The sequence below is a fragment of the Canis lupus genome, chromosome 6 (assembly GCF_011100685.1).
Source record: "Canis lupus familiaris isolate Mischka breed German Shepherd chromosome 6, alternate assembly UU_Cfam_GSD_1.0, whole genome shotgun sequence".
NCBI lineage: Eukaryota > Metazoa > Chordata > Mammalia > Carnivora > Canidae > Canis > Canis lupus.
In genome coordinates this window covers 25,127,135-25,150,268 of record NC_049227.1, presented here as the reverse complement: position 1 = coordinate 25,150,268, position 23,134 = coordinate 25,127,135, and the positions used below count along the sequence as shown (strand labels likewise).

Below are 23,134 nucleotides of genomic sequence, written 5' to 3'. Positions count from 1 at the left end.
TATTGTCCACCAATTTGATATCACATCCATCATCATGTTAAAGTTGTTACAGCCTCTTCCACTGTTTCTGACTCTTCGATAGGAGAGAGAGATCCATCATCATCCAAGTATTTGTATCTACGACTGTCAAAATCTTCCCCTTCTAAATCTTCACCAACATTCATTTGTTTCAAGGATTCCTTGAGATAGTATTAATACTTCAATTTTTCAAGGTAGTTGAAAAATCCTCATGCCACTGCTTGCTCAAAGGTTAAAATCTTTCTCCATGGTAATGGCTTTTTTACATTCTCAGATTCTAAAAATGGGAACCCAGATCCTTTGTCTTTAACTTGTTTCTTTTTTTTTAAATTTTTATTTATGTATGATAGTCACACACAGAGAGAGAGAGAGAGAGAGGCAGAGACATAGGCAGAGGGAGAAGCAGGCTCCATGCACCAGGAGCCCGATGTGGGATTTGATCCCGAGACTCCAGGATCGCGCCCTGGGCCAAAGGCAGGCGCTAAACCGCTGCACCACCCAGGGATCCCTAACTTGTTTCTTATTTATTTGGGAGCATCTAGTGGTTTTTCTTCCTTTTGGTCTTCCCCTTAGTCTTCCTTTTGGCTTATATTTCCTCTTTTTACGTTTCTTTCTTTCTTTCTTTTTTTTTTTTAATCTTTCAAAAATAGCTTTTAAAGTCAGTGGTCTTGGTTCAAAAGAGGAGTCACTAGATGAATCCCTTGCTTCAACATCTCCAGATGAATGAACAAACTTTCTAATAGGGTTTCTTTGCCCCTGTTTTGGTGAGTAAGGGACACACTGAGTCTTAAATAAGCTGCTACCAGAAGAATTATCACTTTCATTGTCAATTTCTACAGCTGAATCAGATGCTATTATAGGTTGAGAAAATTCGTTACATATTCTCCCCCAAGTCCTCTCCAAATTGTATTCACCACTTGTTTGCTTCAGAGTTCTCAACAATCACGTGGAAGGAAAGCGAGAATCAGAGTTTGATTCATTTTTCCCCTTTCTTCTACCCTTGCCTTTTGGCCAACTGCTCACTTTCTACCTTCAGTGATTCCTGAGCACACAGAGTATCAGTGTGCTCTTTTATCCTAAAAAAAAAAAACAGAGCCAATGGCCTTTGTCCACTCTCCTACATTAACTATGCTTCCTTGGACCCTTCCAAGGGATGGTTGTGAGTGGCTGTCCTTAATCATTCCCTGGCATTTCCTTCCATTTAAAAGAGAGAAAATGCACAGCTTTACAGCTCTTTGTCCAGTGAGAAAGTCTGGCCCAGATGGTCTTTGAGAACTCCTGGACTTCCAATTAGGGGTCCCCAGCCTCCTGTATGGGCCTTTGAAGACCATAGCTTTCTTGAGTTGATGTGCCAGGATGGCCTTTCATGGGCTTACTTTATCTTCCAGGACAATCCTGAGAAGACAAAGGCAACAGAACGAGGGGACTTTTACATCACAGGAGACCAAGCCCACAAGGACAAAGATGGCTACTTTTGGTTCACAGGAAGAAATGACGATGTGATCAATTCTTCAAGGTCAAGTTGTCTACTCTGTCCTTCTCCCTTTGAAGCCTCCTGGGGGAGGGGAGGTCACTTGGAAGAGTTTGTTTTTCTCTTCCAGCTACCGGATTGGGCCTGTTGAAGTGGAAAATGCCCTTGCTGAACACCCTGCTGTCCTGGAAGCTGCTGTGGTCAGCAGCCCAGACCCCATCAGAGGGGAGGTAACTAGTCCAGCCCAGAACATTGCCTCCTGGTTCTGTACCTGTTAGCACCAAGCAGAGTAAGCTGAAAGACCCAGATTATCCCATATTTCACTCCACCCAGGTACTACAAAGTCTGAAATACCACCATGAGGCACACATTCCTTTTGGTTAAGCATTACCCTCATGTCTTTAGAGACATACTCTGGAGAGGAATACAATGAGGAGATACCAACACTTTCATGTCAAGTGGACACAGAACTGAGTCCAAAAGAGATGGACTGTTGGACAGAAGATCTTGGCAGTGGGTGCAGGCTCTGTTATCCATCCTGGCCAATAAAGAGTCCTTTCCCATTTGCAGATGAATATATAGCAAGCACACCAGACATGGCTGCTGATGGTTCTAAACTGGGAGGAATATCCAACTTAAGGGATGACAGGATAAGTATCCAAAGTGACCCTGATATATCAGAAAGATGGGCTGGATTTAATAAGCTGAGCTTTCTCATGAGAAATGCAAATTCCTTCCCATGGGTCCCAGAGGAATAGATAGAATCAGAAAAATTAAGCTCATAGGGAGACCTATGTGCTTTTCACTGGCTATAAATCCAACATAATCCTACAGTATAGTGTAGTTAACTTATGAAAGTTAGTAAAGCATCAAGCTGTGTTCTCAGAAGCACAAGGGCCAGTGGAGTGGTTCTCAAGGTCTGGACCCTGGACTACTGGTGGCTGCATCACTGGGATTCTTGTTTAAAATACATATTTCTAGACCTCAGGTTAGCCTTGCTGAATCAGAGTGATTGAGGATGCAGACCAAGCCTTCTTCATTTTGACCAGAAGCCCTTGTCTAAGTGTTTCTGATGCCCATTAAACTTTGAGGCCAATGATTTAGAATAAGAGAGGTGGGAGCCCCATGTATGTGCTAAAGAAATCATACCTGGAAAACAATACCTAGTTTTGTATATGACAAATTAGCTAGGGCTGTGACAGATGGCTGTGTGTGCTGTTAATCTGCGTATAGTACTCAGAATAGAGCCTGGCACATAGAAAGTACTCAATAAATGTTTAGTAGCTTTAACAGAGAGAGCCTTTCATAATAACCAGATCTGTCTGAACATGAAATGTAGTGAGATGCCCACCTTTGGGAAGCATGCAAGGATGGTGAACCCCTACCTAACAGGATGTTGTTGAGAGAGCTATATGCTTGGGTGAGTAAGCAACCTATTGGCCTTTGGACTCTTCCATTCCTGTCAGAAACCATGTTCTGTTGTGCCTGAGTTCAAGACTCCTCCTCCTTGGTGGGAGGCAGCCTGCAAAGAAAGGCTAAGGCAGAAACAACCAAGGTTCAGAATGTCCCTTGGGACATCTGGCACGGAAGAGGTGAGCAAAATGTTTGCTGGTTGCAAATGCAGACTCAGAAAGACTCACCACCCCTTGGAAGTGGTCTGCATTATTCCCAATCCTGCCTATCCAAGCCTCTGCCAGCTATCTTTCTGGCTAGAAAGACTAGAAGTAATGGACCCTGAGGAATTTATGAGGATCCTTTCTCCAAAGTTTTTGCGTCAGAAGAGAAGCTCATTGGCTGCTCACCCTGTTATTTCAGGAAAGAGGAACAGTTTGGGAAATAGGTAGGATCCTAGGATCATTCCACAAAAGCCAGTGCATCCAATAGTTGGTCCTGGAATGGAGGCAATAGGAAAAAATCTGGTGTTGCCCATTTTGCTGGCTGAGCCCAAGGCACTGGTAGGACTTTCATGCTTGGCTGGCAAATGTGAGCACTTATTCACAAGGCTAGGTTAAGGAGAAAAATATTGTTATAGAAGTTTTGAGGGTTTTTTGTTTTCTTTTGGTAGGTTGTAAAGGCATTTATAGTCCTTTCTCCAGCTTACTCCTCTCAAGATCCTAAGAAACTAACTCAGGAGCTCCAGGAGCACGTGAAAAGGGAGACAGCTCCATACAAATACCCCAGGAAGGTGAGCACCCCAGGAAGGGCTTCTAGGACTTGATGAACTGAGAAATCACCTGAGCACACACTACATGGGCTCTCACTCAGAGCCAAGCACATGGTGCCGGGGGAGGGGGGTGGATGAAGGCACAAATAACCGAGCTACTCCTTCAGCCTTTTCTCCGTTTCCTCACTGGCCCTGCCCCAAACCACATTTTGTTCCTACTCTAAGAATTGATGTAAACCAGATTGGAGGGGGGCAGGGTGGTGCTGGATCACATAGGCCAAGGTCATGTGCCCCAGGCTCTATCCGTTTTGGTCATTGCCATTTAGAGAAAACTATAAATCTGGGAAGCTTTCCAATAAAGTGGTAGAGGGTAATAACTTTCAAGTTAAACGTGTTTCTAGGAAATGAGATTTCAAAATGTTTTTGTTTTATGGTCACTAGATGGCCTTTGTTTCAGAACTGCCCAAGACAACTTCTGGAAAGATCCAAAGGAATATATTGAGAAGACAAGAGTGGGGAGAGATGAGAGGCACCCCCCAAAAAGCCCCATAAGCCTCTGAAGCTTCTAAGAGGAACTGGTCGGATCACTGGTTAGTCCTTGTTTGGTGCATCATCCTTTCAACCCTTCAGACATCAAAAGGCTTTCAGTTCCAAATGGGCATCTCCAGAATCATTGGAGGACCCCGGAAGAGAGCAGAAGAATGTCACTAACCCAGAGTGCACAGTCCTTGCCAGTCTAGCATATGTTTCATGGCTTGACTTCCCCCTCCCCTGTCTGAAGGCATCTTCAGCAACTGCCCACTGCACTGGTCTTACTCCAGCTGGCATCCTGAAGGTCAGGTCACCATAAAGTCAGTACATGATTTCATTCACTGTGTTCTTATTCACTGCCAGTGGGGGTGTAACCTCTTGACCCTTTTGATAAAGCCATTTGGTAATTATATCCAGGGCCATGAAAAATTGGTTCTACGTTTTAGCTCAGAAATTCCATCTTTTGAATGGATAAAGAAGATGTGGTTTATGTATACAATGGAATATTACTCAGCTATTAGAAATGACAAATACCCACCATTTGCTTTAACGTGGATGGAACTGGAGGGTATTATGCTGAGTGAAGTAAGTCAGTCGGAGAAGGACAAACATTATATGTTCTCATTCATTTGGGGAATATAAATAATAGTGAAAGGGAATATAAGGGAAGAGAGAAGAAATGTGTGGGAAATATCAGAAAGGGAGACAGAACGTAAAGACTGCTAACTCTGGGAAACGAACTAGGGGTGGTAGAAGGGGAGGAGGGCGGGGGGTGGGAGTGAATGGGTGACGGGCACTGGGGGTTATTCTGTATGTTAGTAAATTGAACACCAATAAAAAATAAATTAAAAAAAAAAGAAATTCCATCTTTGCCAATCACTACAAAAAAAAAAAAAAGAATTCAAGGATATTTACTGGAGCATTATTTAAAAGTGTAAAAAAAGGCAGGGGGGACCAATGTCCAAAGACAGTGATTAACTAAATTGTAGTAAATTAACTTAGTAACATATTATGTGACATTTAAAAATATGTCTTGGGGCACCCTGGGTGGCTCAGCAGTTTAGCGCTGCCTTCAACCCAGAGTGTGATCCTGGAGACCCGGGATTGAGTCCCACGTCGGGTTCTGTGCATGGAGCCTGCTTCTCCCTCTGCCTGTGTCTCTGCCTCCCCCCCCACCTCTCTCTGTGTCTCTCATAAACAAATAAATAAAATCTTTAAAAAATATATATATGTCTTGGGGCAAACTTGAGCTAAATTCATTTTAAATCAAAATAAAAATAATATATGTGTAGTGGAGAACCACAACTTTGAAAGGTAAAGGGAAAACTATGGGGAAAAGCCTGAAAGGAAATACAGATGTTAAAAGCAATATGTTAAAATAATATATGTGTAGTGGAGAACCACAACTTTGAAAGGTAAAGGGAAAACTATGGGGAAAAGCCTGAAAGGAAATACAGTTGTTAAAAGCAATATGTTAAAAGCTTATTTTCTCCTTTCTTCTACATTTCTCTATTTTCCAAGCCTCCACAGTGAGCATGTATAACTACTGTAATGAAAAAATTATTTTAAAGAAACAATCTCCCCAAACCACATTCTGCCTCCAACACATCATTCCTCAAAAATTAGTGTATTATGTTGTGCCCGAAAGACACTAGGACCTGAAGTTACACCCCAGGAGCAGAAACAGGAAGAGGTGACTCTGGGCCTCTGAGACCAGCCACGTGGTGATGAAGCAGATGGAAACTCACCATCATCTTCAGTGCTGCTCACCCAACTCCAGGACCTCCATTCACCCACCAATCAGTATTTATTGAGCACCTACTTAGTGCCAAGCTCTGGGAATACAATGATAAGCAAAAGCCAACCCAGTCAGTACCTGTATTAGTCTGTTTGTGCTGCCATGACAAAGTACCACAGACTGGGTGGCTTTACCAACAGAAATTTATTTCCTCGGTTCTGGGGGCTGGAAGTCCAAGATTGAGGTGTCAGTGGGGTTAGTTTAACTCTGAGGCTTTTCTCCTAGGTTTGTAGGTGGTGGTCTTCTCCTGTGTCCTCACATGGTCTTCCTTCTATATGTGTCTGTGTCCTGATTCCTGATCTCATCTTATAAAAACACCAGTCAGACTGGATGAGAGCCCGATGAACTCCTTGTAACTTAATCACCTCTTTAAAGGCCCCATCTCCAAATACAACCATATTTTGCAGTACTAGGGATTAGGACTTCAGCATATGAATTTGGAAGGACATGATTCAGCCCATGACACTACTCTTGTGGAGTTAAAGTTGAGTGGGGCGGTTGATGTTATTTGTCAAAGAGTAAGACAATGCACAATTATGATAAATGCCATGAAGGAAGAGTTTAGTGAAAACAGATGGGGGGAATGATCAAGACTGTGGGAGGCTCAGGGTACCAGGACAGCCTTCCACAAGGAAGTACCTGGTGAACTGGAATTGAAAGAAAAGTGGAAGTAAACTAAGTAAAGAGATTGGGGCCCAACATTCTGAACAAAGGATATAGTGTGTGCATAGGCCCTGAGGGGGAGTTTCTAAGAACAGCTCACACTCATCACCAGTTATGTCCAGGTACAGTTCTAAATATTTAATTCTCAACTCTCTTATTGAACAAGTACTGATAACATTCTCATTTTATAGGGAGAATGAGGAGGTTAAGCAATTTGCAGTTCAGGACAGCTGGGTTTCAGAATTTTAGCCTTCAAAGAGTACAAGGGAGCCACTGAAGGTTTATGGCAAAGAAATGATCCTCTTGAAGTTTCAATAGCCCTTAAATGAAAACAAAAACAAAAACTTATCAAAGTGATTTACTTGTTCTCTAAGTCTTTAGTTTTTTTGGCATTCCTAGGCTGGGTAAATTTGCTTTATGTTAAAGGTGGGAATTCAGAGGGCTTTGGTGATTCACCCCAGACCCAACAGGTCTGACTTTGCCAGTTCATTAGTGCTCTTGGGCTGGGGTTTGGAGTCGTGCATCAGACACTGCTGGAATTCCTAATGAGCCCCCTAAAATGTCAGGACATTGAAAGCCAGGGGCTTGGATGGAAATGCCACCCCAGGAGAAGTGGCTCCTGACATCACTGTGTCACTGTGGTTACATTGCTGCTTTCTCTCAGACTCAGACTCAGATGCAGGGAAGATGGACCCCAGACTCTCCTCCTCTAAGCCCCTGGGCTGACCCAGTCTGTTCTTTCCCAGCTGTAATCAAGAGCTTCCCACCCAGTGGCCTCCGTACAGTCTTCAGTTGGCATAAGCCAAGGATGATGAAGGGTGGGGGTGGGGGCATGGAAGGCCCACCCATTCACCCCCCCCACAGCCTCTTCCTACCCGCTTCCCACTCCTCCTTTCACCCTGCTGATGCATTTGACACACCCTCACCCCAGCCAGCTCTCCCACCGTTGCTTCAGCCCAGCTCACCTCGGAAAGGAAAAAGACAGAAATCCCAGCTGCACCATCAGGAGCCAGGTGCCACCACCCCACACTTCCCCACCAGCAGCCCCAGCCCTAGAAGTCATCAGTAATCTTAGCAGTGACAAGAACTGCTACCTTCCCGTTATTGACACTGTATTCCACACCCGGCATTGTGCTACATGCTCTGCCTAGATCCTCTGACTCCGTTATTCTGCACTTTCACTCACTTCCCACATACTATCTGTGCTATAAATCAACTCACTTTTAAAAGAAAGCATCTTCACCCTAAGCAATATATATATATGCATTAGAGGATGAGTCTGGAGTTCTGTTCATTTTTTTCCTAATGCACACCAAAAGAACCATGAACGAGAATGCTGTCCAATGAAAATCACCTTGCAAAACTCATTTTGGGGAAAAATGGATCCAATCAATTTTTCACTCAAATCCTGAAAAGAAAGCATTAGAATCTCCATTTAACAGATGGAAAGACTGAAGCTGGGGACATTTTGCCTAGCAGTCCCTCCCTGGGTCTCCATCCCTCTCCAAGACCCCTGCCCATCTTCTTCAGATTCCCACCTCTTCCTCCTTCTCACACTCTTTACCCCATTCCTTTTCCTTTTTAGTGTTGTATTCATTTTAGGTGTACAATATAGTGATTCAACACTTGCATATGACACCCGGTGTTCATCACCACAAGTGCACTCCTTAATGCCCATCACCAGCTTCACTCATCCCCACCCCACCCCCACCTCCCATCTGGCAACCATCAGTTTGTTCTCTGTAGTTAGGAATGTGTTTTTCAAATAGTGAAAGGGATTATAGGGGAAAGGAGAGAAAAATGAGTGGGAAAAATCAGAGAGGGTGACAAAACATGACAGACTCCCAACTCTGGGAAATGAACAAGGGGTAGTGTGGAAGGGGAGATGGGCGGGGGGATGGGGTGCCTGGGTTTTGGGCACGGAGGGGGGCCCTTGACGGGGTAAGCACTGGGTGTTATACTATATGTTGGCAAATCGAATTCCAATTTAAATGTGAGACAAGATTCCATCAAAATCCTAGAGGAGAACACAGGCAACACCCTTTTTGAACTCGGTCCACAGTAACTTGCAAGATACTTCCACGAAGGCGAAAGAAACAAAAGCAAAAGTGAACTATTGGGACTTCATCAAGATAAGAAGCTTTTGCACAGCAAAGGATACAGTCAACAAAGCTAAAAGACAACCTACAGAATGGGAGAAGATATTTGCAAATGACGTATCAGATAAAGGGCTAGTTTCCAAGATCTATAAAGAACTTATTAAACTCAACAGCAAAGAAACAAACAATCCAATCATGAAACGCGCAAAAGACATGAACAGAAATCTCACAGAGGAAGACATAGACATGGCCAACAAGCACATGAGAAAATGCTCTGCATCACTTGCCATCAGGGAAATACAAATCCAAACCACAATGAGATACCACCTCACACCAGTGAGAAAGGGGAAAATTTACAAGGCAGGAAACCACAAGTGTTGGAGAGGATGCGGAGAAAAGGGAACCTTCTTGCACTGTTGGTGGGAATGTGAACAGGTACAGCCACTCTGGAAAACTCTGTGGAGGTTCCTCAAAGAGTTAAAGATAGACGTGCCCTACCACGCAGCAATTGCCCTGCCGGCGATTTACCCCAAAGATACAGATGCAGTGAAAAACTGAGACACCAGCACCCCAATGTTTATAGAAGCAATGTCCACAATAGCCAAACTGTGGAGGGAGCCTCGGTGTCCATCAAAAGATGAATGGATAAGGAAGATGTGGTTTATGTATACAATGGAATATTACTCAGCCATTAGAAATGACAAATACCCACCATTTGCTTCGACGTGGATGGAACCGGAGGGTATTATGCTGAGTGAAATAAGTCAATCGGAGAAGGACAAACATTATATGGTCTCATTTATTTGGGGAATATAAATAATAGTGAAAGGGAATAGAGGGGAAGGGAGAAGAAATGGGTAGGAAACATCAGAAAGGGAGACAGAACATGGAAGACTCCTAACTCTGGGAAATGAACTAGGGGTGGTGGACGGGGAGGAGGGCGGGAGGTGGGGGTGACTGGGTGGCAGGCACTGAGGGGGGCACGTGACGGGATGAGCACTGGGTGTTATTCTGTATGTTGGCAAATTGAACACCAATAAAAAATAAATTTATTATTACAAAAAAATAAACTAAAAAAATAAAAATATACATATAAAAAAGAATGTGTTTCTCAGTTTCTCTCTCTCCCACCCCTCTCTTTTTTCCTTTACTTCTTTGGCTTGTTTCTTAAATTCCACATCTAAGTGAAATCATGTGGTATTGGTCTTTCTCTGATTGACTTATTTCACTTACCATTTCATCTGGCTCTATCTATGTCATTGCAAATGGCAAAATTCATCCTTTTTATATGTATGTATATATAAAAGAGTAATACACACACACACACACACACACACACACACCACATCTTCTTTATCCATTCATCTAGCTGTGGACACTAGGGCTGCTTCCACATCTTGGCTATTGTAAATAATGAAGCTATAAACATAGGGGTGCATGTATCCCTTTGAATTAGTGTTGTTTTATTCTTTAGGTAATACCCAGTAGTGCAACTGTTTGTTCCTAAGGTAGTCCTATTTTTTATTTCTTTTAAAAGATTTTATTTATTTATTCAGAGACTGAGAGAGAGTCAGAGACACAGGCAGGGGAAGAAGGAGGCTCTATGCAGGGAGCCCGACGTGGGACTCGATCCCGGGTCTCCAGGATCACAGCCCCGGCTGCAGGTGGCACTAAACCACTGCACCACCGGAGCTGCCCCCTATTTTTAATTTTTTGAGGAAACTTCATACTGTTTTCCATAGTGGTGGCTGCACCAATTTGCTTTCCCACCAACAGTGCAGGAGGGTTCCGCTTCCTTTTTCTCCACATCCTTGCCAACACCTGCTGTTTCTTGTGTTGTTGATTTTAGCCATTCTGACAGGTGTGAGGGATATCTCATTGTAGTTTTGATTTGTCTTTCCCTGATGGTAAGTGATGATGAGCATCTTTTCATGTGTCTGTTGGCCACTAGGTGTCTTCTTTGGAGAAACATCTGCTCATGTCTTCTGCCTATTTTCAATTGGATTATTTGATTTTAGGTATTGATTTTTAAAAGTCCTTTATATATTTTTTATAATAACCCTTTTTTGGCATGTCATTCGCAAATATCTTCTCCCATTCAGTAGGTTCTTTTTTAGTTTCGTTGATTTTTTCCTTTGCTGTCCAGAAGCTTTTTATTTTGATGTAATCCCAATAGGTTACTTTTGATTTTGTTTCCCTTGCCTTCAGTGATATATGTAGAAAAAGTTGCAACAGCTGATATCAAAGAGGTTACTACCTGTTTCCTCTTCTAGGATTTTTATGGCTTCAGGTTTCACATTTAGGTCTTAATTAATTTTATTTTTGTGTGTAGGGTAAGGAAGTGTTTCCTTTGTTCACCCACTTTGCCTTGTGGGCCTGAGGTCTCAATGGTACTAAGGCTCAGCTTTTAAGTCACTTGCAAATCTTTCCCTGCCATCCATTTTAGGGATCTTTTTGGGGATCCCAGTTTACCCTACTTAACCATTTGGTGGCAGAAATAATGGAGATGCTGAGTAGGCTGGGATTCATGGCCTATAGTTGACAATAGCTTTCTGTTTTTTTCCTACAAGCCACTGATATTCAGACCACTATGTCCACTCTCTCTCTTCTTCACCTAAAGGACTGTATACCCTTGGACAGATCCCTTATCTCTTTATTCCTTCTCATGCCTCGTTTTCAGGCATTAAAATGTTTAGTCCAAACTTAAATCCAGCTTAGACATGGCTCCTCTTCTGCAGCCCAGACTCACTCAGGGTGTGGGTTTTTTTTTTCATACACCTGCAGTCTATGTTTTTCTTTGTAGCCATTACTCATTCACTGTAATGCTTCCTGAGTACCTACTGTATGCTAGAAACAGTTCTAAGTTCTCGAGCTAAATCACTTCCAAAACAGGCAAAGATCTCCTTCCTCGTGCATTTTATATTCTAATGGGAGGAGACAGAGGCAAGAAATAATGAATAAGTAAATTTTATAATATGTTAAAAAGTGATGAGTATTCCAGAAAAAGTAATACTGCATAAGGGTGGGGGAGGGAGAACCACTTCAGAGACAGATTGCCATTTGAAGTAGGTGGTGAAGGTTAGCTTCGCTGAGAAGGTGAGAAAAATCTTTGGCAAAGATTTGAAGGAGGAGAGAGGGTTATCTATAGATACCTGGGAGAGAGTGGTCTGAGGAGAAACAGCAGGTGCAATAATACTGAGGCAGGGTGTGCCAGTGGGTCTGGGAGGGCACGGTAAATGGACAGAACATCAAGCCAGAGAGGACAGGAGCCTGTGTGAAGACCATGCAGGAACTTGGATAATGTGGTGAACACTTGGGCATGAAACTGGAATTCGTTGGTGAGTACTGAGAAGAGGTTTGACATGATTTCACCTGTGACCTAACCTTAGCAGCATCTAAAATGAACATAATCGTCTTCTGTGTTAGTAGCTATCTCACCTCTAAACTGGGAGAGATCTGTTTCAGTCACCTTTGTGTCCAGCTGAAAGCAGCAGTCAATAAGTGTCTGTTGACTAATTGGCAAAACCAGCTATTTCCAGGGGAGATGATATTCCATGGCTTATCTAAGGGTAGTACTTGGCTCCAGAACTTCTAAACCAACCAGGTCTGTTGGTTCTTTAGCCCCTATTTCTAAGAGGATAAATTACTTTTTCTTGAGCTTCCTTCCACCTGTGGGATCCTAATTACAATTCCAGAACCACACTCCTCTTTCAATAGGAATGGTCAGTGAATCCCAGGTGTGTGGAGTCCAGAGCCTATTTTCCAAGTCTCCCATTCTCGTCTTGCTATAATTTGCTGAATGTTTTACTATATGAGAATGCATTTTTTTAAGAAAAAACTTTTAATTTCTTTTTGAATAAGTAAATGTAGCTGAGATTAAGGGGTACAAGAGCTCATGGCCCCAAGGGTCTCAAACAGACCACTGGTGTTTGGCCACTCACTGCTGACACATTCCAAAGGCAGAGAGAGGAATGGTGGTGAATGTGAAAGAATTTATTTCAGTGAGGCCAACACCAGGAAGACAGCAGACTATCATCTTAAAGGCCATCTCCAAAGTGGAAAATATTTCCAGGCTTAAATATGGAAAATGTGGGCCAAAGGTCGGTGGGTTTGGGCAAGGGGGAGGTAAAGGTCAGGTGGATCATTGCCTTGGAGTCAGTCCTGTGGGTCCTGCTAAACCAGGGCAGTCCTTAGTGCTTGAGGGAGTAGCTTCAGTTGAGTCAGGGGATACTTTGCCCACAAGGTCTTTTGCCTGAGTTAAAAAGTAAGCTGGAACGAAGAATTTAGACATTAGAAGGTACAGTTGGAGGTTAAAGTAGAGGTAAGTGGTTGAAGTCCTCTTTCATAAATAAAAATTTAATTGGAGTGACTTAATAGAAAAGCCCACTTTGATCTGTTTCAAAGTCCAACTACTTCCTCTCTCCAGAAGCAGCTGAGACGAGCAGTTTCTAGTGCCTCCTACGGGAAGTATCCTAAACAGCTTGATGCCTACTATCAAGTTTAATCCTCACATGTCTAAATGGTCTCCTAGGACCATCCCCCATTTTCAAATTAGAAGACTGAGATTTGGGACAGGAGTAACAACTTTAAAAGCACACAGCTCAGTACCAGAGGAAGCCAAATTCAAATCCAAATAGACTTTGGGTTATTGGTCCTCACGAACTTCTATAGCTTCTATATAGCTGTACTGTATAATGGATAAAGAGGTAGCTAAACACTGGAGCTAAAGAACCCGAGGGTCTTTAAACAGGGAAGAGGGGGTTACTGGTGCAGGAGAAAGCACAAATCCAGACATCAGAAGAGAGATATGTAAGGCAAGGAGACTAGCGCTGTGCAAAAATGGATGGGATGGGGTAAAATCAGTAGCCCCTCCCCAGGACAGGGAAGTAAATGAGGCAGAGGTAAACAGCTTGGATGTCTCAACTAGGCACCCAATAAAGAACACAACAGGAAGAATAGCTGATCCTCTGGGACTCCTCATAGACCAGGAGAGAGCCTGAGATTCCTAGGAACCCACCAGGAGGTAACTTCTTATTTCATGCCACCAAATTCCTTCAGAAAATATCATCTCCCTTTCCCAAGTAGATACAACTATTTCTTAAAGTCCTTTAACAGAGTCTTAGAAAGGGACAGCAACTCGTTACCTAATTCTGCAGGATTTAGGCTTCTATGTGCTGGGGTCCTGTTTTCCCTCCCCTCTGTGGCAAAGTGATCAAGATAAAAGAAATCACTGGACAGAAGGGAGAGAGTTGTCCAGGTGATTTCCTGTTCCCGGTACTCTGAAGCCCCATTGTAGGTAGGTGACAAGAGGGCACAGAATAGCAACAGCAAGAGGCATTTAGGGCAGACACTAGGGAGAACTTCTTGGCAGAGAATCAAGAGACTTATGACTGTGTGATTCTGAGGTATTTAGCACTACTTATTTCAGGGATATTTAAGAAAGGACAGATACCTTCAGGGACAGAGGGGCTAGGTGGTTGGTAGAAGCCTATGAATTTTCCCAGGGTAGGTGAGGAATTCTTCCCAGGACAGGACTGCTGCTCAACATAAGCAGGTTTTTCAAGCCATACTGTTTCTAGGTTGCCCAGAGAAAAGCATAAAAAGGAACCAAATTGCTTCTAGTATTCTGTCTAAGTGTGTCTCCCCAGACTCCCACCTTGGATCCTGGCTTCTACAGTCTGTAAGCCCTCTGGCTTCCTCAAAAGTCTTCTGATGTGGGTCTCTGTCACCATGCCTTCATTGACAAGTAACTGGCACGCTTATTTTGTCCCTGGCTTGTGAATCTCCATTTCCAAAGTTCATGTCTCCAACAGAGACCTCTGCATTTAGGGAGCCCCAATCCCTGCTGGTCATGAGGGCACTTTTAGTGTATTAACCATGGCTGGTCAGCATCCCAACAGACTAACTCTTGAAGAGTGGACCTTTGGGGTGAGGAATAGCTAGAGTGAGAGCAGACAGGCAATCTCTATGCATTGGGGCACTTTTTCCATCTGGGAGGACATAGGATCTGTGGTGACCTGTAATGTCAAAAATCCCTTATTCAACTGCAAAATTTTTCTCTTTGGTGAGTATTTCTGGAAAACAGCTTGTCTCAGAAGCTGAGAGCCCTCTGCTTTTCAGCTTTTTTTCTTTAAGATTTGTATTTATTTATTCATGAGAGACACACACAGAGAGAGAGGCAGAGAGAGAAGCAGGCTCCCCACAAGGATCCCAATGCGGAACTCGATCCCAGGACTCCAGGATCACTCCCTGGGCTGAAGGCAGGTGCTCAACTGCTGAGCCACCCAGGCATCCCTGCTTTTCAGCTCTTATCTTGGGGTCTGAGGATCCACTGCCAGTCAGCAGCGTGGGCAGGTGAGATCCATTCTACTGGGAAGTTAGTGTTCTAGGCCTGAGTCTGAGATTGACTTGCTGTGTGACTTTAAGGAAGTATTGTTCCACTCAGGGTTTTCATCTTATCCCCTCAATGACCTGGGAAGGTCTTTGTTTTTCTGACCCAATGACTCAAACAGAGCTACAGAAGAGCTAATACTAATTGAGTTGGACAGGACAGCAGGTTGAGTGGGATAATTTGCAGAGACAGAGAATATTAAGTTCTCTTAATATCTGGGCAAAGTATGTTTGACATGCATGATAGATATCCAAGAGAAGAAGTCAAGCAGATTGGGTTGCAACAGAGAGATCCAGGCTGGAGACATGTGTGAGGGTCATCAGCAAGGAAGTTGGGGTTCAAGCTACCATATCGAGTGAGAGCTTGTATGGAGTGAGTGTGGACATAGGAGATGCGTCAGAATCATCAAAAGAGAAAGTGAAGAAAGGAGGTGAAAGAAAGTACATCAAGCCTATGGGAACTCTGTTTCTCTCTTCCTGGTTGGAGCTAGAACTTGCTGTCAGTCCTGGGCATAAATCTGCTCTTTGTCCCCTGGATTAAAAGAACTGTCCCTGCTGATCCCCAAGCTCTGGGGTTGTGCATTGCATAAGCACAGCAGGAGGACTGCCATCACCCCAACTAAGTCTTGGGTTATCCATAGTTAATGATTAGCTGTGCTCTCCATGAAGACTGCGGGGATTCCGGGGATTCCAGGAGCTATCTGCTCAGGAGGAGGGTGGACCAAGAAATCCATGGAGAAACTGCCCAAAGGACTTTGCAGGTGAGCACCATTGTCAGTAATGGTGACCTAATGGGTCACTAAATGATCTCTAGATGTCAGGGCTAGGGAGGAGAGTAAAAATCTCCAGGAAAAAGCAATCTGCAACCCTAGGGACCTTGAAAGGGTCAAGTCTTAGTGAGGATGCAGCACTGGGCAAAGGAAAAGTATCTTTAGCATAGCAAAGAGAAGGACTGGAGTGGCTGGGAGAAGGACAGTCAAAGGGGGTGAGAATTGTATAGTAGTCAGGGAAGGAAGCCTGCCTGAGGAGGTGAGGCCAGAAGAATGAGCAAGAGACACCCATGGAAAGAGAGAGGAACCAGAAGGTACAAAGGTAACAAATATGCCCACCTAGGAGCTGGTAGAATATCTTTACATGTTTGTGTAGAAAATAGGAGAGGAGACACAAATGTTCAGAGACCTGAACATTCTGGCTCCTGCTGCCTAGACAATGAAGGATGGATCCAGCCATTGGTGGTTTAGATCACTACCTGAGAGACTAATGGATCATAGAGAATTGCTTATTGTTAATAAGTAGAATAAATAACAGATCTTTTACACTATTAATAAAGTTTTTTTATTGCTTTGAGGTATGCCTGGAAAAAAGGAGCTATCTCAGTCAAGATTCAGTTGAAGGAAATAGATGCTACCTGTATTAGTATTTACTGTAGTAAAAAACATCCAGGAGCTTATACTCATACATATTATTTTGCATGGGCTTGTGTGTTAGCTGTGGCTGTTAGGTTTCAGTTCAGCTCTACATGCGCTATCATCCAGATATGCTACTGGGATATGCTATTCTTATAATAGAAAACAGAAATGCAAGAGTTCCTGACCAGCTGCACAGTCTCATCTACTCACATCTCATTGACCAAAGCACATCCCATGAATAAGCCAAAGTCAATGAGAGGTAGATACAATCTCTTTCCCAGCATGCACTGTGCAAGTCATATAAAAATGAATGGGGACATGAAATCCTACTGTAGGGAACAGGCAATTGTTGGGGAAAAAATTCATTCCACCACACCACACTATTTTAAACACAGAGGTATTTATTGCATGAAATTAGGTGTTTATAGAATTATCAGATGGGTTAAAGAGGCAGGATTTGGACTGGGCATTGTGCTTTTGGAGAATGGCACACCAGAGGGAAACAGAACTGAATGCTGAGTGCCAATTTACTCATAATCAACACAAAATCTTTTCTGGAAGAAGCCTGTAAGGTTGTGATGAATCTCATTAAGCAGCTGACCTAGAGCAGTCTATACCAGAAAGATTCACCACTGTGACCTTTTTGCTTCACAGGTGTGACCATGTATTGGCTGCGGAAACTCCAGGGGCTCTGTATCCTATGGAGGACCCAGATCTCTAGTCGTACTGTCCGCCTCCATACCAAGCAACTGGCATCCCTGCAGTGGGGTCACCAGGAGGTCCCTCCCAAGTTTAACTTTGCTAGTGATATGATCGATCACTGGGCTAGCATGGAGAAGGTAATGGGGTAGAAAAAGGGCACAAAACTGAACAAAGTTCATTGATTCATCTACCCATTCCATAAATATTCATTGAGTACTTATATGTCAAGTACTATGATGAGCTATGAATAATTTGTCCATTTTACATGAAGGCAGCATAAGTAGGAGCAAGAGAGTATGGGGTTGGCAGAAAAGAGCTCCCGGGGGCTGGTACCAGGTAGATCAATCTGGAACACGTCCCCACCTTGGCCTGAGTAGATCAATCTGGAACACATCCCCACCCTGCCCCGGACAGCCAACACACAGTTTGCCAGTACATACATGATCTGTTGTAACCTCCCAGGGTAAAACAGGAGAAGGGGGCTGTCATCATAGAGAAAGTAGATTTGAGTTTAGTAAGACAAAATCAGCACTGACCAAAGGTTGAGTCAGTCTTCTCAGAAAAGTATGGGTTCTTGTCATTAGGGGTGTGTAAGCAGGGTGGCCAATAGGCAGAGATTGTTCAAAGGGCTCCATCACGAGATATCAGAGAAACAAAGCAATGTGGAAATTTTTGTTTCCTTTCCCTCCCTGGACTTCTAGAATTCCACCCCATTCATTGCCAATCCTGCTACTGCCTTCACCTGACATTCTGTGCACCTTTCTGGAGCATGGAAGATGAATTCCTGGCTAGTATAAGGGAAGAGGTGGAACATGGCACTCAAAGGAAGTCATACCATGATGTTGGCTTGAGGTCCCATGACATAGCCTTGATGTGCAGATCACAAATGCTGGACCTCTAGAGGAAGATGGCCCATGGTGCAGGGAACGCTGAAAAAATTAGTAGTAATAAGTCAACATTTTTTTTCCTTTTCATTTGTTTATGTATATTTTTATTGGAGTTCAATTTGCCAATATATAACAACCAATGCTCATCCCATCATATGCCCCCCTCAGTGCCCGACACCCAGTCAACCCATCCCCCCACCCACCTACCCGACCCCTACGCCGTGGTCATTTCCCAGATTTAAGAGTATCTCACATTTTGTTGCCCTCTCTGACTTTTCCCACTCATTTTCTCTCCTTCCCCTATAATCCCTTTCACTATTTTTTATGTTCTCTGTATGAGTGAAACCGTATAATGATTATCCTTCTCCGATTGACTTACTTCACTCAGCAAAATACATTCCAGTTCCATCCATGTTGAAGCAAATGGTGGGTATTCCTTGTTTCTAATGGCTGAGTAATATTCCATTGTATATATAGACCACATCTTCTTTATCCATTCATCTTTCGATGGACACCGAGGCTCCCTCCACAGTTTGGCTATTGTGGACATTGCTGCTATAAACATTGGGGTGCTGGTGTCTCAGTTTTTCACTGCATCTGTATCTTTGGGGTAAATCCCCAGCAGGGCAATTGCTGCGTGGTAGGGCAGATCTATTTTTAACTCTTTGAGGAACCTCCACACAGTTTTCCAGAGTGGCTGCACCAGTTCACATTCCCACCAACAGTGCAAGAGGGTTCCCCTTTCTCCACATCCTCTCCAACATTTGTGGTTTCTTGCCTTGTTAATTTTCCCCATTTTCACTGGTGTGAGGTGGTATCTCATTGTGGTTTGGATTTGTATTTCCCTGATGACAAGTGATGCAGAGCATTTTATCATGTGCTTGTTGGCCATGTCTATGTCTTCCTCTGTGAGATTTCTGTTCATGTCTTTTGCCCATTTCATGATTGGATTGTTTGTTTCTTGGGTGTTGAGTTTAATAAGTTTAATAAGTTTAATAAGTTCTTTATAGATCTTGGAAACTAGCCCTTTATCTGATATGTCATTTGCAAATATTACCACAAAAATTACCATAGTCTTTGGCATAAATGTTAATTTATCTGATATGAGGATGGCTACCCCAGCTTTCTTTTGAGGACCATTTGTTCTTTTTAAAAATTTTTATTGGAGTTCAATTTGCCAACATATAGCATAACACCCAGTGCTCATCCTGCCAAGTGCCCCCCTCAGTGCCCATCACCAGGTCACCCCCACCCCCTGCCCTCCTCCCTTTCACCCACCTCTTGTTCATTTCCCAGAGTTAGGAGTCTCTCATGTTCTGTCTCCCTTTCTGATATTTCCCACTGTTCTTTTCTCCTTTCCCCTTTATTCCCTTTCACTATTTTTTATATTCCCCCAAATGAATGAGACCATATAATGTTTGTCCTTCTCTGATTGATTTATTTCACTCAGTATAATACTCTTTTGAGGACCATTTGAGTGGTAAATGGTTCTCCAACCTTTCATTTTCAGGATGGAGATGTCCTTGATCTAAAATGAGTCTCTTGTAGACAGCAAATAGATGGATCTTTCTTTTTTATCCAGTTTGAAACCCTGCATCTTTTGATGGGATCATTTAGTCCATTCACATTCACAGTTACTATTCAAAGAGGAATAAAGGGGAAAAGAGAGAAATGAGTGAAAATATCAGTGAGGGTGACAGAACATGAGAGATACCTAACTCTAGGAGATGAACAAGGGGTAGTGGAAAGGAAGGTGGGCAGGGGGTTGGGGTGACTGGGTGACAGGCACTGAGGGGGGCACTTGACAGGATGAGCACTGGGTTATATGCTATATGTTGGCAAATTGAACTCCAATAAAAAAAGAATATCACTACTTAAGTATGCTTAATTTAATTAAGTCATATATCAAGGGTGTGAGGCCAGGGTATATTTTAAATTATTGTGGATTTAAAAAGTGGCAAATGACAGTTAAGCTTATAGAGGCAGGATGAGTAGGATTTTTCCTATTAAATTTTCATAAGTTTGGGAGCTTTTGTGAATAATTAGGTCAATAAGTAGTGGTGAGAAAGCCAACAAGTTCAGTTTTATGCCACCATTCACCCACATCAGACTTCTAATTATGATTCATCCCATGGACATGTATGGGTAATACCCTGCAAAACTTGCCCTGAAAGTTAAGTGTAAGTATATTCTCAGTTTATAATTATAGCAGTGTTACCTCTTTGTGCTTATGGAGCATGAAATCATGTAACTTTGGGTTTTTTTAAATGTAACTCCCCCTCCCCCCAAAAAGATATGAATTTAGTTTAATCATAATACCTATTCAGTCCCTGTTTTTGTGGATTATTTCTTTGGGCTTCCTCTTTCTCTTTCAGGGTCCCTTTTAATATTTTTTGCAGAGCTGATTTGCTCGTCACATATTCTTTCAGTTTCTCCCTATCTTGGAAGCTCTTTATCTCTCCGTCTATTCTGAATGAGAGCTTTGCTGGATAAAGTATTCTTGGCTGCAGGTTCTTCTCATTTAGGACCCTGAATATATCCTGCCAGCCCTTTCTGGCCTGCCAGGTCTCTGTGGAGAGCTCTGCTGTTAATCTAATATTTCTCCCCATATAAGTTAGGGATCTCTAGTCTCTCATTGCTTTATGGATTTTCTCTTTATCTTTGGAATTTGCAAGTTTCACTATTATATGTTGAGGTGTTGAACGGTTTTACTGATTCTGGGCGGGGCGGGGGGGGGGGAGACTCTCTATCTCCTGAATCTGAATGCCTGTTTCCCTCCCCAAATTAGGGAAATTCTCAGCTATGATTTGTTCAAATATGCTTTCTGTCCCTCTGTCCCTCTCTGCATTTTCCCAATTATACGTAGATTCTTTCTTTTGAAGCTATCATTTATTTCCCTTAACCTTTCCTCATGGTGTCTCAGAATTGTTTTTCTCCTTTTTCCTCAGCTTCCTTCCTTGCAATCTACTTGACTTCTATGCCACTCACTCTTTCTTCCACCTCATTAACCCTCGTGGTTAGAACCTCCAGTTTGGATTGCATCTCATTTCATTGATTTTTTTATTTCAGCCTGATTAGATCTAAATTCTGCAGTCATGAAGTCTCTAGAATCCTTTATGCTTTTTTCCAGAACCATCAGTAGCTTTATAATTGTGCTTCTGAATTGGCTTTCTGACATCAAATTGTAATCCATATTCTTAATTCTGTGACAGTAGTACTGTTTCTGCTTTCTTTTGTGGTGAATTCTTCCTTCTAGTCATTTTGTTCAGTGAGGAGTGGTCTATGAGTGGGCTGAGTCTAGAATATCAACCACAGCCTAAGCACATGTATTACCCTAAGCAAATTTCACCTTAGATGATTCTGATGAGGTCAGAGACCAGAAAATGAAAACAAAGATCAGAAAGAAATATAACAAAAGGACCACTAAAGTGAAAAACAAATTTTAAAGCAAAGTAGTAAAATATACAAGGCCAAGAATCCCAAAGAAAAAGAAAAAAAAAGAAGATAAAAAAGCAAAAGTAAAGAGGGAAAAAAAGAGAAGAAAGAAAAAAGGGTGGGGAACTGGGAGATGGTGAAGAAGTTGTAGTGGAGGGAGAATGTAGTCTACCTGAGGGATTCTAGAAGGTTATCTCTTGGTTTGGAGTGTATTACATTCTGTGGGTTAGAAGAGGCTCTGTCCTAAATTTATATAAACCAGCAATACGGTAGAAATCCCCAACATTGACCACCAAAAGATAAATGAGACAAAAGAGGGGGGCAAAATGGGAATGAAGAGAGAATATAATCTCACAGAATGAACCAGTATGGTATATCACTTGGTGCTGGGTGCATGCTGGTTATGTTTTAGAAGGCATTAACTTTTGCCATTGTAGGACAAAATGAGGCAGAAAAAACAAAACACACACACACACACACACACACACAAATCTCCTTTCTCTCCCCAAATTGAATTGATTATGTTGAAGGGAATCTAGTAGTGGAAAATATATCTAGGACGTGTAATTGTAGAAATATGAAAGTCAAAAAGACAGAAACTTAAAAATGAAGAGGTGGTAAAATATTGTAGTTAAGGTGGGAAAAGAGAAAATATATTGAAAATTTTTAGTCTGATATAAAAATGAGTTGTACTGGTAAAAGGAGGGTCAGGGAGGGTGCCCTCTAGTTCTATATACTAAATCCCTTGACTTTCCCGGGAGCTTTCCAGCACTGCTTGGTCAAGAACTTGCTCTTCCCCTGTTCTTCCAGCAGTTCTCCTGGGGGAGGGGACTGCTGTGCTGATTCTCAGGTGTGTGTACCTGGGGGAGATGCCCCCCCTTCTGGTGCTGGGCTCAGTGGGAGCTGTTTATCCTGTGAGGCCCCTGCTCTCTGGTGGCCCCGCCTCTCCCAGGCACATGGTGAAATAAGGAGGAGCAACGACAGTGGCTGCAGCCAGGTCTCCAGCTCTGGAGTCCGCCCCCTACAGTAACTAAGGCAGTCTCCCAGTCCGCACTGGCCTAGAAGCTCCCGGGCTGGTGGGGGGCCTTGATCTGCACAGCTTGGGGGCGCCCAGCAGGAGAGTCCTCACTGTCCTGTGCCTTCCCCATCTCCGCCTGTCCTGCGGGGTGAGGAATCGTGGGCTGTGTCCCCCAGCGCCCTGGAATCCAGGACCCTGCGCTGCTGGAAAAGCGCTTTTGGGGCCCGCATCTCCCGAAGGCATCAGAGCGCAGACCCCTCCATCCAGAGCAGCCCGCCTAACCGATGGACTTCTCCCAGATACCCCGTCAGGTGCACTCCAGCCCTTTACCAAAATCAGCCCATGGTTTGTGGTGCGCGCTCCCCTGGGCGCACTTCCTCTATTAGCGACTCTGGGAAACTGTAGGCTTCACTGCCCCCCTGTGATTCTGCCCAATTTCCCTGCTGAGCACTTTTCCTTCTGGGAAGAATCGGTGTGGATTTTTAAGTTTCTGCTTCTCCGGGGCTGGGCTTTCCTGTCCCAGAGGCTCTCACTACCTGGCCTTAGCTG

The 23,134-nt window shown here is 43.3% G+C and overlaps 2 protein-coding genes and 1 long non-coding RNA gene across 7 annotated transcripts in view; 2 read left to right on the top strand and 1 right to left on the bottom strand.

The window, feature by feature from the left end:
• ACSM5 (acyl-CoA synthetase medium chain family member 5) overlaps positions 1–4,521 on the top strand; it is a 36,074-nt gene extending 31,553 nt beyond the window's left edge. The window contains 4 exon segments of the mRNA XM_038540204.1: positions 1,407–1,534; positions 1,620–1,719; positions 3,555–3,674; positions 4,095–4,521. Of these exon segments, the coding sequence (XP_038396132.1) occupies positions 1,407–1,534; positions 1,620–1,719; positions 3,555–3,674; positions 4,095–4,205 (459 nt within the window). The 3' untranslated portion in view covers positions 4,206–4,521.
• Positions 4,522–6,760: 2,239 nt separating this feature from the next.
• Positions 6,761–18,264, bottom strand: LOC119872188. Its single transcript, XR_005360864.1, has 2 exons — positions 18,081–18,264; positions 6,761–6,965 (listed from the first exon to the last, which is right to left on the bottom strand). It is a non-coding gene; the product is annotated as an uncharacterized LOC119872188 (long non-coding RNA).
• The window catches only part of LOC479822 (acyl-coenzyme A synthetase ACSM2A, mitochondrial), a 28,946-nt gene continuing 21,556 nt past the window's right edge, over positions 15,745–23,134 (top strand). Inside the window, exons 1-2 of one of the 5 annotated variants that reach the window (XM_038540196.1) lie at positions 15,745–15,895; positions 17,198–17,382. In XM_038540196.1, coding sequence (XP_038396124.1) covers positions 17,206–17,382 — 177 coding nt within the window. In that variant the 5' untranslated portion in view covers positions 15,745–15,895; positions 17,198–17,205. Of the gene's footprint in view, positions 15,896–15,941; positions 16,227–17,197; positions 17,383–23,134 lie in introns of those variants that run through there. The other 4 variants (XM_038540195.1, XM_038540197.1, XM_038540194.1 and 1 more) reach the window with 4 other exon arrangements.